At 37.8% G+C, this 18463-nt stretch overlaps 1 protein-coding gene across 1 annotated transcript in view; it reads left to right on the forward strand.

Moving 5' to 3' along the window:
• Positions 1–18463, forward strand: part of Rars2 (arginyl-tRNA synthetase 2, mitochondrial) — a 45591-nt gene that overhangs the window by 15202 nt on the left and 11926 nt on the right. The window contains 7 exon segments of the mRNA XM_028872773.2: positions 2319–2416; positions 3323–3378; positions 6076–6159; positions 10259–10335; positions 14038–14196; positions 14891–14997; positions 17017–17112. Coding sequence (XP_028728606.1) covers positions 2319–2416; positions 3323–3378; positions 6076–6159; positions 10259–10335; positions 14038–14196; positions 14891–14997; positions 17017–17112 — 677 coding nt within the window.

Genomic DNA, 18463 nt, shown 5'->3' on the forward strand with positions numbered 1-18463 from the left:
GATGAATTTTACCTTTAAAGCTCCTTTAGCTGAAAGAGATAAGGTTTATGCTTCCAAGGAAAATATTTGTAAAATAATTTAAGTTTTCAGTGGCCACAAGTTTTATACTTTATTTCAATTGAGAAACTGTAGAATGTTACCTAGCTTAGAGATGTCCCGCTGGATTAGTTATTGCAAGCATTTCCGTGGATAGGTGAGGTGGAAGACACACGGTGCTGTAAAGAACTCTCATTTTCATACCACACTTCCACTTGTTAGTAGCTTGAGATCATTTGTAGGAGATCTGTAGCCCTTAGTATTACTTAATTCAGTTAAGAGGGAGAAAAGATGGTTTAAATCAAGTTCTATTTGCATTTTCTAAAAAATACAGCCAAAGCTTTATTTTCTTGGGTATATCTGAAAAATCCATGGTGAAAAAAGTCACATTTTTTTATTTGCAAATCCAACTTTGCCTACTTTACCAAAAGGAGGAGGAGCTGTTTTGTGTCTTCACTAAATAAAGTTTACCTGTAGGTAGTGAATACTTTCAAGCCACATTTCATTTTTAGAAACTTACATAAATAATGAATGATTTTAATACCAAAGAATTGGCAGGGCAAGTAGGTAGTGATAAATTCCTCAGGAGTCTGCTGACAGGCATAAGGAAACAGTCAACCAGTAGAGCTAGAAAAGAGGAAGGATGTAAGTCATCCACAGAAAAGGATGAGGACAGACAAGCAGAAAGTGCTACCCAATCGGGAGTATCCATTGATTTCCTCACGCTTCAAAACTGGACTTCATTTAATTAGAAAGACTTCATTTCTAATTAAAACCCTTTATGCACCACTATTTACATAAGGTTAGCTTACATTTGAACATGCACAGTCGTAAATATATTAGATTTTAGTGTTTTCTGTATTGAAATATGATGGAACTCTAGTACCTCCTTTACATTAGTAGTTAAAAACTACATTTATAGTTGATCACTGCTAGCAAAGGAAAAGTTAGTCTTCTTTACAGATGTGACCCCTGGTAGGTTGAACATGCTCCACTGGTTGGCCACACACCAGAGGATGCAGGCAGCATTAGTTAGGCTCAGTGGGTTAATTAGACTCAGTCAGGGTCTCACTGTGTAGCTTAGGCTAGCCAGTAACCCAGGATCTTCCTTCCTTTCCCTTCCCTCTGATTTGCTGGCATTGCAAGCATCCACCATCTGCCTTAGCTCATTTCTAGACTACATTAACTAATTCTTGATAATAAAATTCTTACCATACACTACATTTTTAAGGCCCCAGATGAAGTTAACCAATGCAAATCCAACTTTATAACAGTAGTTTCAAATAAAAAATTAGGGGGCTGGAGAGATGGCACAGAGGTTAAGAATACTTGTTCTTGCAGAGGACCCAGGTTCATTCCTAGCACCTACATTGTGACTCACAACCATCTGTGGTACTGGTTCCAGGGATCCTGCCTCCTCTTCTAGCCTCTGCAGGCACCAGGAACCATGTGGTCCTTGTGTATACATGCAAACACTCATACAAATAAAAAAGTTTAAAATACACATAAATAAGAGAATCTTTAAAAAGTGCATTGTAACTACTCAAAAATAATTTATGAATTTTGTGAACTACACTGTAGTTCTGTGTTACTAAATAAAAATTAATCACTTGATTTGGAGAATTTCTGCTATTTAACTTCATATCTCCTGTGTCCCAGGCTGGCCTTGAACTGGATATGTAGCCAATGATAACCTGAACTTCTTTCCTGAGTGCCTGGTTTACAGGCATGCACCACCACACCAGGTTTATGTGGTGCTGGGGTTGCACAAAGATTACAGGCAAGGAAAGTGCTGTTATCAACTGAGCTGTTGTGACCTTAGGAAAATCAGCCTCCATGCTTTTCCTTCCTTGTTTGTGAGCACAGCACTCATCTCCGAAGCTGTCGTGCAGACTGAGTTAATACTTGTAAAATCCTCCTCCCAGTCTTTGTAACATAGTCTGCTCAATGTTGATCAGATCCTGCTCTTGGCTGGGGGTTACTATTTCCAAGGGACTCTTGCAGTTGATCTCACAAAGCTTCAATGTCCTGATCTCTGGGTATCACCAGTAGTTACTGTAATATTGAGTAGATTAGATTTATAGCCCTAAGTAGCCCCTTCATTATTAGCTCTCGTTTTAAGTGCTCTCAGAGGAACTGGCAACAGGTGATGTTGATTCTTGCGGCTCTGTAATCAGAGTGAACAAGTTAGCAACATTTAATTTCCAGTAGTACAGTAGTTAAGAACATGGATTGTATTTTTCTTTCTCTTATCACTGAATCCTACCCCTTCTGTTTCCCAGGCAGTGCTGCAGCAAGTAATTGAAGATGGATCAAAGTATGGGTTGAAAAGTGAACTTTTCTCAGGTCTTCCCCAGAAGAAGATTGTGGTTGAATTCAGGTCAGTGACTACTCATCCTATGTGCTGACTAATCCAGCTGATAGGGCAGAGAGGATCATAACTCCCTGATTGAGTTTGCATTAAATTACATGTGGGAAGTTGAAAATCAGTGACATTATGTTACCTTGTTAGGATCACAGTGAATCACTCATTAAACCAGGAATAAAATGGACAAAAATAGATATTTTACATCTCCAGTATGTTTTTGCCTTTCCTTGTTTTAGACAGGATCTCCACATTGGCCTTGAACTGAATGTATAGCCAACTATGACCACCTCTTACAAAATTTCCAAATAGCACCACCAGCTTGGGACCAAGGATGCAGCATTCTGAGCCTATGGGGGACATTTCTCATTCAAATCACAGCACTCTTAAATAACTAAATCGTATGTGTCCCTTCTTATAAGATTTAGGAAATCGCATTAGTTATGAAAGTATCCAGTTGTAATTCCATCGTGGCTACTTTGGTTGCCAAAGGAATTGAGTTTGCCATTTCCGTTTCATAGGATTCCCTCCTTGGTAGCACATGGTTCCAGGAAATGTCAGATTGATGGTTTCAGGGGACATTTTGTCAGACTGTCAGACCTGTCCCTAGACACCATTACCTGCTGAGCATCTCTCCAGCACTTTATCTTCCTAATCTTAAAATACTTTGTTTCATAAGCATGCCATTTCTGAGTGTCACACTACTTTCTGGATCACAGGATCAATAATTGTTGGTCAGTGATAGGTGATTCCTTCCAAATTCTAATTTATCCTTATTGTTAATGCTGATGTCCAACTTACCTTTCTCCTGAATTACCAAAAGCCCTGCTCCCTAATTATGTCAACCTAGAGAAGCATTATCTAGTTCATGTTCAAAATTTTTGTATTTGGAATAAGAAAATATTCTTGCAATTTTTGCAGTTCACCTAATGTTGCAAAAAAATTTCATGTTGGACATTTGCGCTCCACCATCATAGGTAAGTATTTCCTTGAATAGAAAGCACTAAACGTGTCTAAGGGAACATATATGATAGTGCAATGTAATGGTTCAGAGTTTAAATGAAAAGGAAAGAAGCTCCACAAATGTAAATCACATGAGCACAATGCTAAGTAATTGTTGCACTAAATTGAAAAATTGATTTAAAAGTTAAAAACCAGAATTTATTTCAAAAGGTAAAGACTCCGAAATCAGTTTTCATCAGTATGTATGTTATGATTTTAACTGTTATGCATACAGAAAACTGAACAAGGCAAAAATAAAAAATAGTCACAAATTATTTCTGTGGAGTTGGCAGAAATCTTTCATATTTTTTTGTTCCTATATTTTTGTTGTAAATAACTTTGTTCTCAGTATGTATCTGTAATTTTTAAGACTGGAAACTAAAATTTTTAATAGAAATTATTTACTTTACGAATACTAAAACTACTTCATAGTTATAAAGCTTCAGTGTATAATACGATTTTTTGAAGTGTGTGTCTGTATGTCTGTGTGGGTGAATACATATACATTGTGTGTATGTGTGGGAACTGCCTAGAGTCCAGAGTTCCGGGTGGCTGTGAGCCACTCACCATGAGTGTGGAGACTGTCGAGAGCAGCCGACATCGCAGACGCGCTGTAACCACTGAGCCATCTCAGGGCCTGCCCTCTATTTATTTAAAATAGTTTGCAGCGCTGCAGTTCAAAACTCAACTTAGAATTGTGCATATTAGAATTGGAGTTTGATATATTTAAAAATTGGAACAATTAGTACAAGTGGCAGGTTATTGTTAAAATAAGAAAGCTTTCATTGTTATAAAGTCCTTGAGCAGTGTTTCATAGGAAGAAATGACAAGACTTAACGAAAAGTATCTAAGAAATATATTGTATAACAAAATCTACGTTGAATTGAGTCAAAAACCTAAGAGTAAATGGATAAGTGGGACATGATAAAGTAACCACTTTATCAGGGAAATATTTTGATCAGGAGGGGAGAATATTCATTGAAATTTTATATATGCTACCTCGTTGGTCTGTGCAGTCCAGAGTCTAGAAAATATTCTTCAATAGCCATAGTTTTGGTTTTGTATGAGTGTATTTATTAAGTATATAGCAAGTAAAAGAATAAACAGCAAGGCAGAGAGAGAAAGAGACAAAGTGAGTGGGCAGATGGAGAGAGAAAGCATAAAACCAAAATGTGGTCAAATCAGGTGCTCAGAACATTCGGCAGAAACCAGCCAGGAAATCCTTTTAAGACAGCCAGCTAGTAGAGTTCCCAGCTACGGGAATCTCCTCAGGTGAGACTTCCAGGTAAAAGAACAAGCAGCAACAGCCAGGGTAATGTCGCTTCAGACACCCCCGACTTCAGCTGAACCGGTGGGGGACCTTGAGGCAGGCGGTCAGCTGAGTTTTCCATAGCTGAACCTCCAGCTTCTCCTTCCTACTCTAGGCACTTTACCTCGGGTGGAGATGATTTATCTTCCAGCTCTTTGCATGGACACAGGGTTTAGACTCACGTTTTGCTACTCTTCCCTCCATGTTACAGAGTTAGGGGAACCAGCCCATTCTCAATCAAAGGCCCACATGCTTGGGTCTGAAGTTGGGGTGGAGACAGCTTCTCAATGAGTTTGAACAGCACAGGACAGTTTACCAATTAGCGTGTATATTTTTTCCATTCAATGTCACAGCAGCACCGTTTGGAAACTACTGTTGACTAAGATTTATGAGGAAGAAATTCAGACATAAGAAGTAACTTTCCCAAGATCACATGGATAAAGTATTTGTGGCTAGTATCTGATATAGTCCAATTCTGAAACATACATATATATTCAGGTGTATTTGTGAGCTGACTGTGTACTAAGAAAAACAGGTACACAATATTGGCAGCAGCTGAAGAAGGTAATTGTTTCTGCTGGGACTATAGATTTGAAAGGTGTGGAAATAGAGGTGCTTGCAAAGTAGGAAGGTGACATAATTGAAGTTAGCCTTTTTTTTTATTTTAATTTTGTTGATGTGTTACAGAGTCTTATTTGTAGCCCAACTTGACCTAGAACTATTATATAGCCCACACTAAGCTAGAACTTCTAACAATCCTCGTGCCTCAGACTCCCAAGTGCTAGGATTACAACTATTTGCCAGCAAGCCACTATATTTAAATCAGGAAATGATTTATTATAGAATATAGAATGGTTCTCAAAGTTATTGGGAGAACTAAAGACGTTTTTAATTAAGCTGACATAAACAACTGTCAAAACACTTCCACAGAGTTTGGTTACCAAAGGAGGATCTACATCTTCTACCATTCTTTCCATGCTCTAGAACCAAACTTGGGCCCTCTGGAAGAGCAGCAAGTAATCTTAACCACTGGGCCATTTCTCTAGCACCCTAAATGCTATGTTCCTTGGAATTAGCTAAGAGTAGTAATTATTCTGACACGTGTTTCTAACTGCCAGTAATGATGCTAATGAAAATTCTCTTTTTGTGAAAATTATGGAAATCTTTGGAATAACGCCTCACTAAGTAGTTCCTTACTCCATATCCTCATACAAGTAAACACATCACGAATGCTTTTATAGAAAAGATTGAGTTGGTACGTTTTGTTAGAAGCGTTTTCTATATGATGACTTAAAATAGAGAAGTACAGAGTTTTAAAGCCAATATGGATTTATAAAATAAGATTATATTTATTTACAACTAGGAAATTTTATAGCAAATCTAAAAGAAGCTTTAGGACATCAAGTAACAAGAATAAATTACATTGGAGATTGGGGCATGCAATTTGGTGAGTATTTTGACATGCTTTTCATTTTATTATATGGCTTAATTGTTTTAAGTACTATATCATTTGATCATCTGTATGGAATGTAGACAAGATTCCTGTTGTATAAAATAGTGTAATGTATCTGTGGTGCTGGGAATTGAACCTGGGGTCTCCTGTATACCTAGTACATGAGCTACCACTGAGCTGTATCTTCCTGTAGAGTTACATAGTCTATATAATTCTCACCATAAAATTAAATTGACATATTCAGAGCAATATCTAATAGACTAGTACATTTAACACACATACGTTAAGCTTTTTGTTTTGTTTTGTTTTGTTTTTTGAGACAGGGTTTCTCTGTGTAGCTTTTAGTAAGGAAGAGTGGCTTACCTTTATTGGTTAAATGTATAAATGAATACACAGAGAACAAACAAGTTTAGCTGTGTATTTCCATCTTGGCAAAAAGCCTGCCATTTTTAAATCTAGTAAGGTCCAACACTCCCTGCCCCCCAAACCATCCTATGAGAAATGGGATCTGTTATTATATGGCTGAGTAGCCCAGAGGTAAAACAAAGCATGATACTTTGGCTTTCTCTTGAACTCTCCAGTGAAGAGTTTGCAGGCGTGGAAAGGGTTGAAGACCAAAGAGTTACATGCCATAAATCATGTCTAAGGTCATGATAAAACATTGTTGCTATAAAACCTTAAACTCACAAATATAAGATAGATAGGACATCTTCTTTAATATTGTAACTATAATTCTTGCTGAATTGTTTTGTTATATGTAATTTTACCATGTTAAAGTCTAATACCTTCCATTCTTGACAGAAGAGAGATACACAATCAGCAGATGCTGTGGCAGCTCTCACCATCTATGTAAATGTAACATCTTTGATGGCTCTTTTCCACAAGATGCTAGGTCGGACAAGGATAGACTGTGCGAATTACTTTGTATCCACGGTGGTGGCATGTAAGAGGCTTGATGACATGACTGCCACAGTACTAATAGCAAGCTAGGTGATAGTGTAAAACAAACCAAAAAGCATATAGTGTGCATCACCAGTTCTGAAATTCACTAACACATTTATATTCCACATCCAGTAATATGCAATCATAGTTTCCAAAAGAAAGACCTTCATTTAAAGAAACCTTTAAATGAAGAAATTTATCATAACCTTCTCTTATGAATAGTATTACTTCCATTACTAACACTGTTTTCAGACTTTAGAAATAGACCTTAAACCTGTTAATACTGTTCAGTTCACAACAGCTGGTAAGTCAGAGTTAAGTTCTGGGTACAACAGTCAAGACTTCATCCACTTTTATTCCTTTGACTGGTTTAGACATTTCACAGGCTTCAGCAAGGATATGATTTGAGTAGTTCTCAAATTTTGGCTGAAGGACTTTACAATAATATTTTTCTATTAGGAATGTAGTTGGTTTTTTATTTTGTTTTGTTTACATTTTGGGGTCCTACCACCCAGCTCGCAAATAAATACACAGAAACTTCTTCTTACTTAAGAATGCCTGGCCTTAGCTTGTCTTGTTTCTAGCCAGCTTTTCTAACTTATTTTAAATTGTCCTGTTTCTCTTTAACTACATTTTGTCTCTGAGCTTTTTACCTTTCTTCAATCTGTATAACTTTCTTTCTTTTTATCATGCTGTTTTTTTTTTCTTCTTTTTCTTCTCTCTTTTTTTCCCCTAGTTTTCTCCTATTTATTGTCTTTGCATGCCAGCCTTGCCTATTCCTTTCCTGCCTCGTTATTGGTTCTGTATTAGACCATCAGGTGTTTGAAGCAGGCAGAGTAACACAGCTTTACAACATAAAATAATGCAACACACATTTGCATCGAATCATTAAATATTCCACAGCATAAAGGAATGTAATATATCTTAAACTAATATTCCACAACATAGGAATACTATAATCAATGATCTGTCAGCATTCCATTATAGCCATCATTGTAGAAGAATTAAAATTCTTTTCCAGCTATGTCATTTGAAAGTTGGCACATGGCTTCTGTACACAGAATTAGTTTTTCAACATGTATCAGACTGAATGGAATAATTTTTACTTTTCTCATCTTCCTTTTAGTATACTACCGAAATCTCGAGGCGATTTCTCCCAGAGTCCAGAAAAGACGCGAACAAACAAATGGCTAGGATTCTAATCTTAGGAATATCAATTGAATCTCTGCACACCGTGCTCTTTCAGTCCATTCACTTTATTATTCTATGTAAGCTAATTCTCTGCCTCTGATCTCTTTGCTGTTCTCTCTTTGTTCTACCTTAGTTCTCTAAATCTATAGCTTCTTTTCAGCTCTCATTCTTAGCTCTTCTCTTGCCTGATTCCTCAGTATTTCTTTTTTTTTTTTTTTTTTTCATTTTTTTAGTTTTTTTCTACTCCTCTTGCCATGCTCCTCACGTCCCTCTCTGCTCCTGATGCTATTGCTCGCCCCACCCCCTTCCTCAGTATTTCTAACCAGAGACTCCTTGCAATTCTAAGAAGTTTCAAAACCCTCAAGGTCATAGCACATTCCTAGAATAGATGATAAGGAGCAAAGCTATTACCATGGTAACAAGGTTCCAAGGTCTCAGGACCAGAGGGAAGGGGCGCAGTGCCCAGTGCCACAGACTCTGAGACATAGCTTTTTGTCAGCAGACTTGACAAGTGAAGAGTTGGCAGGCTTTTCTTAGGGTGTTTTGTGTTAGTAACCTTGGTAGACACCTGCGGCTCTGACCTTGTGCATAACTGTAAAGTTTTAAACTTATGATCTATATATAAAGGCCTTTAATCTAGTTTGAACTTGCTCTGAGGTAAAAATGAGCTAAATGTGTGCAGTTTGTATTAGACTAAGGAGAGATTATTATTTCCTGTGTTAGTCTGAGCAAAAGGAACAAAGCAGGCTTTGAGTGTCCACAGTCTCGTGGGACAATGGATCTGGCTATGAAGCATATCTTAGTATAGTTTCTATACAATCTCTATAATCAAAATGATACAGCTAAATGAAAAGCCATCTTCCTGACCACCCACATATACATGTGCCCATAAGACTGAGATGTAATCATATAAATATATACATTACATGAAGGTGCATGGTAATGGGGAGATATCATAGCTGTTATTGCACAAGAAGTTTACATTAAGAAACAGCCAATTCATTCAAAATGCAATAATTCCAAAACGCCTTGCATGATGGTTTCCTCCAACAGAACCCTTGGTTCTGATAGGTTGACCTTCTGAGGACTAGTTGTCACCTGCTGTATACTCCCATGGCCTTTTGCTACCAGCAGCTCTCAATAGTATACACCGGGCATCTCCATATTCTGCTCCCAATACCCTGAATCATAATTACATTTGTTTTTCTTTTAAAATAAACAGAACTTTAATCATCTTTCTCAGTGCTCTCTAGGATCTAGAACATTGAATACTCTTGTGTTAAATAGCATTCTATTCTCTGCTGAATGTAGCTGTGTGGTCACTACATGAGTGTGTGAGTTCACATGGATCCATGGAATGAAGACACAGGCATTTTAAGAATGAATCTAGCCTATCATGGCTGCAGGGGGGTCCAGCCTGGAAGGACTGAAGCACTCTTCCCTTCACCTAGGGCATATTTATTTACTCTTTTTTACAGTTTAGATAGTTAATTTCCGGACCTTCAGAGCAACCCAAAAGGAGCTCCCAGAGACCAAAGGCCAGGTCTTACTTGATTTCTCAGGTACCTAGGTTTTCTGGGTTTCCTGGACCAAGTTTTGCATAGGCCTTTGATCCTTGGGGGACTCTCTGATCCTTGACTCTCAAATAAGAATCACATAGGGTGATAAGAGAAACAAAAGGTAAGAGAAACAAAAGGTGTGGCTAAACAAAGGAAGGATTAGGGCTAGGTGCTGCTCTCTGGAGCCAGGCCAGGAGCTCAGCAGGAATGCCACTACAGCTGAATCACACAGAAAAATGACCACTGGGGCTGGAGAGAGTCATTTTATAAGATATGCCTTATATATAGCTGTCATTTTCAGAGTTTATAATCGAGAAGTTCATCTTTTATAGAATTGTACCTGTTTCTCACCATGACTGTTCTTTATTGTATAATTTTTCGTTTACTCGCTATCTTGGTAGGTCTGCTGGGGACTGGTTTCCAGCTGTTTGGCTATGAAGAAAAACTCCAGTCTAATCCTTTACAGCATCTCTTTGATGTAAGTTGGTAAGACAACATTAAAAAATGCTTTAACATCTTTTTCAGAATACTGTACAAAAACTTTTTAAAGGATATACTTTTAATTAACGAGGGTCCAAGCCCTGGTTGATTTCAGTTCCATGCCCAAGTAATTTTTTGGTTTGTTTGTTTTTGTTTTTGTTTTTTTAATTCCTGTTTTACTTCATTTTTAGCCAGTATTTCCCCAGATATATAGAATCATCTTAGAAGTAAGGCATAGGATCTGCTCAGGTAATACACAGTTGCAGTCCTAGCACTCAGGAGGTCAGCCTGTTCTACGTAGTCTCAAAACAAACCAACAAACCCACCATAAAACTCACATAGGCTACTGGCTAAGAAAGACACTGAGAAATTTCTCTGTGTTCTGTCAGTTTTCATCTTACTTCCTGGTAGTCATCACTGTGACTCACTAAGACTTGTAAATGTTTAGTGTATACTTTTTTGCCTTTTTATTTTCTCATTGTACAGGAAAACCATTGTATAAATTTTACTCTGAATTTTTATGGGTGGTTTTTGTTTTTTCCTTAATCATGCCGTTCTTCCTGAAGTTTGCCCAATGTGAAGGCCCTGCTTTCTTCATTTTGTCCTTTGGGTAGTTTTGTTCTCTGTCTCCCAGATCTCTACAGATGTTCTGTCTCTATAAGGAATTATACTTGCCAAAATAATGTTCTTCTTCCCTTACCAAAGAAATCAGAGAGGGCATTTTATCATTTCCTTTTTGGCTTGTTTTTTCTCTTGAAGCTAGCTATTAGTCAAGTTGAATTCTCTATTTCTTCTAGAGTTTATACCTACCCCACACTTTCTTTCTTCTTTTTATTTTTATTACTTTTAGTTCTGTGTGTATGCATGTGGGTATGTTTACTTGGATGTAGGTGCCCTTGGAGGCCTCAGATTCCGTATAAGGTAGAGTTAAAGTGAGTTGGAGCCAACTTATGTGGGTGCTAGGAACCGATCACAGGTCCTTTGGCGGAGCAGCAAGTGCTTTGAACCACTGAGCCATCTCTCCAGTTCTGCACCATACATTCAAGACTTACATTTTGATTTCTGCTAAAAACTTAGTCTTTTCCATTATGAGTATAACTGATAGATAAGAGCTTAAAAATTAAGCCCACCTTATCATTACCAATAAATAAATATCCCCTCTCTCTATAGTTATTTCCTGTACTATATTTTTATACTGTAGAAAAATGGCGGTTTTTAACCACAATTTTAGCAAATTGTTCCCAGACCCAGGCCTGTTGTCTTCAGTCTACATTGGTCTGTGATACACACAGTGTTCCCACCAACTCTGGGAGACATGTAGCTCTCTTTATGTTGCAGACACACCTGGGTGCTCCCGGGCCTAGAAGAAGTAGAGGAACACCACCGTCCTGGGTAGGCTCACTAGGAGTACTGCCTTCTGAGGCTTGCCACCACCCTGTGCACTCCTCAGCTGCTGCTGTTCATGGCAGTGCTCTCATGAAGTGAAGCACTTCTCCTTCTCTCTACCCAGGTCTTTCTTCCAGAAAATGCATGCCTTTCTGCCCACCTGCAGCTTTTCTGATACAATACTGCAGTACATAGCCTAAGAATGAGGACCTTTCATAAGGACAAGGTCTACTTAATGTACCTGACCTCACTGAATTGTGCAAACCATACTATTTTCAACATAAACTAGTGCATACCATTCTGCAAAAGTTAGTATCATCCTTGAATGAGATTCAGAGGCTGGGGAAATCACTCAGTGGTAGAGCACTAGCTTAGCAATCACAAGACTGGGTTCAAGTCCCAATTCTTGGAGAAAAGGTATTTACCAGGCACAATGGCAGATGCCCGTAATTCTAGAACTTGGGGAGTAGAGGCAGAAGGATGAGGAGTTCAGGGTATATTCCCTAGTTTCTAAGAAACAAAACAGAAAGAGATGTTTTAGTTGTATTACATAGCATATAAAAATAAGAGAAACCACATATGAAAAAAGATTAATGTTCAAATACTTTTCATATGCCTGGTAATATATTAAAAAGAAGAAATTTGGTAACGAGTTTGGAAGTTGGGATTTCTTTAAACCAAAATTTTAAACTCTATTGTAAATTGTTTGAAATATTGATATATTAAAGCTCAATGATATATTAAAGCTCAATTATAAAACAGCTCCCTCCCCTTTTTCCTCCCTCTTTCTTCCTGTCATCCCCCAGTGCAGGTAACTGAGTGCAAAGACTTTTTAATTCCTGTAATTCCTTTATCATTAAGACGCAGTGCTGGTATATATGTGACTCATGGTAGACACTTGCTTCACATGTGCAAAGACCTGGTCCATCGTCCTCACAGGAAGGCGTGGGGAGGGGTCCTTCTCAGCGTTTGCACAGTATTTGTTCACAACGTTCTTTCAGAAGGCCTTAGAGCTTTCCTTAGTAAGTCAGATTTTGCCACCTAAAGCAAGACTTTAACAATACAAAAATTGAAATAATTTCTTTTTTATCAGACCATAATGAAATAAAGCTAGATATCAATAACAATGGAAACTTCAAAGTACATATAGTGCAATCCTTAGAGAAATTTGGAGGTTTTTTTTTTTAACTTTCCAGTTTGCTAATAATGAAAATCATAAGTACTGTTGTGACAAAGGTTAACATTAATTAATATTATTAATCTTTACAATTTTCAAATGACTAATGGTGGATACTGGAAAACAATTAAAACTGCATTAGAAGTGAGCCCTTAGTAAACCATTAACCCCATACCTTTCCAGTTGGATACAGAACTAAACCAGCCAAGTTGGATAGTGCTAAAAACCCATAAAATGCCTGTTCCACATAATGCCTAAGAGTTCAAGCTGGAATGTAGTTAAGCTGTCTAAAAAGTATTTCTGTTTGCAATCATCACCTGTTTTGGTAGACTTGTATAGATTAAGAGAATAGCCTTAAATTTTTTTCATTAGCTCTTGAACTACATCTGAAAAGAATGGACTAGGGACTAGTCAGGTGTAGGAAGAAGGCTTTAAAATCCCCACCCCTTGATGCTCAGCTATTTGCTGATGAGAGGTTCAGAGATTAGGGAGTCATTGCCCTCAGTTCTGTACCTGCTGCTGACCACCAGAGTTTGATCATTCCAATCCAGTGGTCACATAGATGACCCTGTTTAAACTGAGTGGGTCACAACACCAAATAGATGTTGATAATGGTGAGTGGAGGGGAGGCACAATTGGAATGCATTAGGACATGTGAAACTGTCAAAGAACAAACAATAAAAAATCATTTTTAGGGGCTAGAGAGGTAGCTCAGAGGTTAAGAGCACTGACTGCTCTTCCAGAGGTCCTGAGTTCAATTCCCAGCAACCACATGGTGGCTCACAACCACCTGTAATTAGATCTGGTGCCCTCTTCTGGCCTGCAGTCATACATGCTGTATACATAATAAATAAATAAATCTTAAAAAAAAAAATCATTTTTAAGTAGCCATTAAATCTTCCATTTATCTTTTTTTTTTTTTTGCTGGATTAAGCCATGCTACTTTGATTAGCCTTTCTCAATGAAGTTTCAAGAATGTTAAATTGCCATTTTTAGCAAAGACACCAAACTATCTGCTTAGTGAAAGAAGAAAAAGAAATCACTCTGCTGTGTGGCCACTCAGTTAACTTTCCATGTGACTCTTGGAATTGTGTATGAGGATAAGAGTGTATAATAATATATTTAATCTGCTTTTAGGTTTATGTACAAGTTAATAAAGAAGCTACAGATGATAAAAATATAGCAAAATTGGCACATGAATTCTTCCATCGACTAGAACTGGGTGACATGCAGGCACTTTCACTGTGGCAACGATTTCGGGACTTGAGCATTGAAGAATACATTCAGATTTACAAGGTACCCTAGAATCTCTGTGTTCCCTTTGCTAGGCCTCTTTGCTGGTACTGCTGCTGGTTACCACCTGCTGCTGAAGCTCTTATTTAAGAGTAGATTTCTAGGGCTGAAAGATGGCTCGGCCGTTAAAGGCTAGGCTCACAACCAAAATATAAGAGTAGATTTCTAGTTTAGTTGAAAATTCAGCCAAATGATGTTCTTGGAGAAGAGAGAGCTAAAATACAAAATAACCCAGATACTCTGGTCCTTATTCTGTCCAGAAACGTAATTGTGAGCTAGTACTAGGTGGTGGAAAAGATGGCTCTGTAGTGGTGGGAATGAGTGGGCAAGGTGAAGAGCAGTATGCAAGGAGAGCTAAGAGGGCTAGACTGGAGCATGAGGGATGCTTTTCCAGGACTGTACAGTGCAGTGCCGACTTCTGGTCTCACAAGCATCCACAGTTGTCCTTGGCTGCATGGATATCTGAAGTGTGATGAGGAACTAAATGTTCAGTGCTTTCTAAATTCTAAAGCCATAAATCCCTGTGACTGCTATAGGATACAGCAGATACATTGTGAGGACTTGGCCAGTGGTGGTATGAGTCATTAGAAAGTTTAAGCTTTATTTTTCCCATCCTTGTGGTAGATGGTAAGACATCTTTAGTTTTGTCTTAGTGTAAAACATTAAACATTTTCCCCATATTTCTGAATCCTCTTAGCGCCTTGGAATATACTTTGATGAATATTCAGGAGAATCATTTTATCGTGAAAAATCTCAAGATGTCTTAAAGTTGCTGGACAGCAAAGGACTTCTACAGAAAACAATGTATGATCAAATTACTATTCTTTCTCTCTGCCTGTCTGTCTTTGTTTTTCTTGAAGATTGTGACTCATTATGTAGTCATGGCTGGCGTAGAACTAACTGTAGACCAAGCTGGCCTGAAACGCATAGAGATCCTCCAGTTTCTGCCTCAGGTGTGCCACCATACCCAGCCCCAGGTTACTGTGCTTTAGTCAAGTTATGTGTGTTCTTTTTCTTTTTTCTTTTTTTTTTTTTTTTTTTTTTTTTTTTGGTTTTTTTCGAGACAGGGTTTCTCTGTAGCTTTGCGCCTTTCCTGGAACTCACTCGGTAGTCCAGGCTGGCCTCAAACTCACAATGATCCACCTGGCTCTGCCTCCCGAGTGCTGGGAATAAAGGCGTGCGCCACCACCACCCGGCTATGTGTGTTCTTTGACACTGATGTAATGGAGTCTCTCTGAGTGAGGACAAGGATGAGGTATGTAACCGTTTTGCCATTTGTACTTTCTCTTGCCGGGTATGGTGGTGCAGACCTTTAGTCTCAGCACTTGGGAGGCAGTAGCAGGAGGATCTCTGTGAGTTCTATGATAGGGCCACATGGTGAAACCGTTTATCCAAAAAAAAGTACTTTCTCAAACTGTGGGTGGGAAAGCTTACCTTAATTTCTACATGCAGGAGGCTGAGGCAGGAGGTTGGTGAGTTCAAGGCTGGTCTGAACTATACACCAAGTAATGAGATCCTTTCTCACATGCTATATATTACTATCATAGCCAAAGTCTCATATTCATAGGAGAGAGGATGGCACCTGTTATAATAGGTAACTCTTATAACAATATAAAAACAACGTGGCCTGCCTCTGGTTACATAAATTAATAATTTGAAAAAAAGGAAATAGAACATACTTTTGTGGCTTAACCGCATCTTTTGAGAAAAAAAAAGAAAACAGCTACCAGTTTCAAAAAATATTTAAGTCAACTTATGAAAATAGGTATAAAGCCAGAGATAATGGTAGTAAATCCTATTGACATTGTTGCCTTGTATATAGTAGAAATCTTTCCTTTTTGAGAAACTTGACAAACAGTAAATTTTGCATTTTCCTGTTATTTTATCTTGATGTTTTGATACATGTGCTCACTATGGAATGTCTAAGTCAAGCACATTAGTACACTTAGCTGTGGGGAGACCAAACTATGTGCATGTCACCTCACATACTCAGCTGTGATGGGAACTCTAAATTGTAACTAATTGATGCCATCTGGTAGAGTAGAACTTACTCTTTCTAGAACTTACTCTTTCTTTCCAACTGCAACTTTGTACCCTTTAACTAACATCTCCCCTTCCTACCTCTGGTAACTTAACTATTCTCCTTCTAAATTCCATTTGTGATGTCATATAATTTTTGTTTTCTTTTGTGCCTGACCTACTTTTTTGAGCAGAATGTCCTCCAGATTCATTTGTGTTTCACAAATACATTTCATTTTTAAGACCTGACTAGTACTAGTTCTTGTTATTACATCTTTAAAATCTATTAGCAGATGGACACTGAAGTTGATTTCATATCTTGACTATTATAAATAATGCTACAATGGACATGGCAGTGCAGTATCTTTTCAACACAGTAATTTTAATTCCTTTGGATACATACCCAGAAATAGAATTGCTGGATTAAAGAATAATTCTGTATTTCAATGTTTTTCAAGAACCTCTTTATTACTCTCGGTAATGGCTGTACTAACTTACATTCCCACCAGTGGTACATAAGGATCCCTTTTCTCCACATCCTTGCCAATACTTACCATCCTCATTTTTGTTTATTTGTTGAAATAAAAGGCATTCTAACACAAATGAGGAACGATCATTTTAGTTTTAATTTTCACCATGTCCTCTAACTTACTGGTTTTGACAATTGTTGATTATATCTTGAACTGACACTAACTATTCCATGAGCAATAAAAATAACTTCTGGTTTACCAAAAATGCTATGGATGTTCTACCTTCAAAGTAGAATCATGATGTTGATTTAGGGTTTCCCTTTTGCATTTCTAGAACAGGAAATGTTGTGGTAGATCTCTCTGGGACTGGTAACCTCTCTTCTGTCTGCACTGTGATGCGAAGTGATGGAACTTCTCTCTATGCAACCAGGTTTGTAATCTGCGGAGGTGACCATGTCAACGTGAGACTTCATATTCTTTGTCCCAAGATTAATGTAGGATAGTCATCTTATCCTTCAAACTGTCTTTAAAAAATCCTAGTTGCAAATTATAAATCTGTTTGCATATTTTAAGAATATTTGCTGGGTTTCTATTTATTGCCAGTTGTAATTTCCAGAAAGACTTAATATCAGAAGAGTGGGACTCTATATTAAAATTTATTGACTATTATAAGCTGTTCACAGCAGAACACATCATTCCATTTGTAGTCATTCATAATCATATATTAAGTGTTTTTGTAAGTACAGATTGTCAGAAAATATATTCTAAAAAATGACCAAGTTATGATTCAATGGTGACCTAACCATTTACACACATGTAAATGCCAAACTTCATTATATTGTGAAAAATTAGGAAGTAGGCTTCTCCGTGCCTCACCCTGTGGAAGTGAGCACTCATTGTTCATTTATGAGAGCTGCACTTACTAAGCACTCATGTATATGTTAGAAAATTTCGTTGTGGCAACTAATTATTGCTAGGCAATTTAAAGAAACCAAGCCCTGCATCAGTGTGCAAACAGTTCCATTTAGAACAGAAGTACATGTATGGAAGGTGTGGTGTTGAATGCCTTTAATTCCAGCACTCTGGAGGCAAATGCAGGAGTTCTCCTTGAGTTCAAAAACCGCCTGGCCTACACAGAGAGTTATAGATCAACCAGTGCTACTTAGTGAGGCCTTGACCTAAAAGTAAATAAACAAACAAATAAATAAATGGATAAATAATTTTTTTTACTAAAGTATGAATACATATTCCATGAAGTGTCTGGATCATGAAATGGATCCAAATCATATTTTGATCATTTACAACACTTCAGAGGATGTAAAAAAAAAAAATGTTTGCTGGGCAGTGGTGGCACAAGCCTTTAATTCTAGCACTTGGGAGGCAGAGCCAGGCAAATCTCTGTGAGTTTGAGGCCAGCCTGGTCTACAGAGCGAGATCCAGGACAGGCACCAAAACTACACAGAGAAACCCTGTCTCAAAAAAAAAAAACAGGAAAAAGAAAAAAAAAGTTGGTCTTCTCAGTATTTTCAACTTCAATATGTTAATAACCTTCAATGTTACTTTTTAATGTGTGTATATGGGTGTATCTGTGAGTGTGTATACATCCAGGTGCCCTGGGGTCTAGAAGAGTCTGTTGGATCCTCTGGAGCTGTAGTTCTAGGCACTTGTGAGCTGCCTTTCATGTGCTGGGAACTGCACTTGGGTCCTCTACAAAAACAGTAGGTGTGCTTTTAACCACTGAGCCATACAAGGACTTAAGAACTCTTTTAAATTCAGTAGAA

This window comes from Peromyscus leucopus, chromosome 2 (assembly GCF_004664715.2).
Source record: "Peromyscus leucopus breed LL Stock chromosome 2, UCI_PerLeu_2.1, whole genome shotgun sequence".
Classification (NCBI taxonomy): domain Eukaryota; kingdom Metazoa; phylum Chordata; class Mammalia; order Rodentia; family Cricetidae; genus Peromyscus; species Peromyscus leucopus.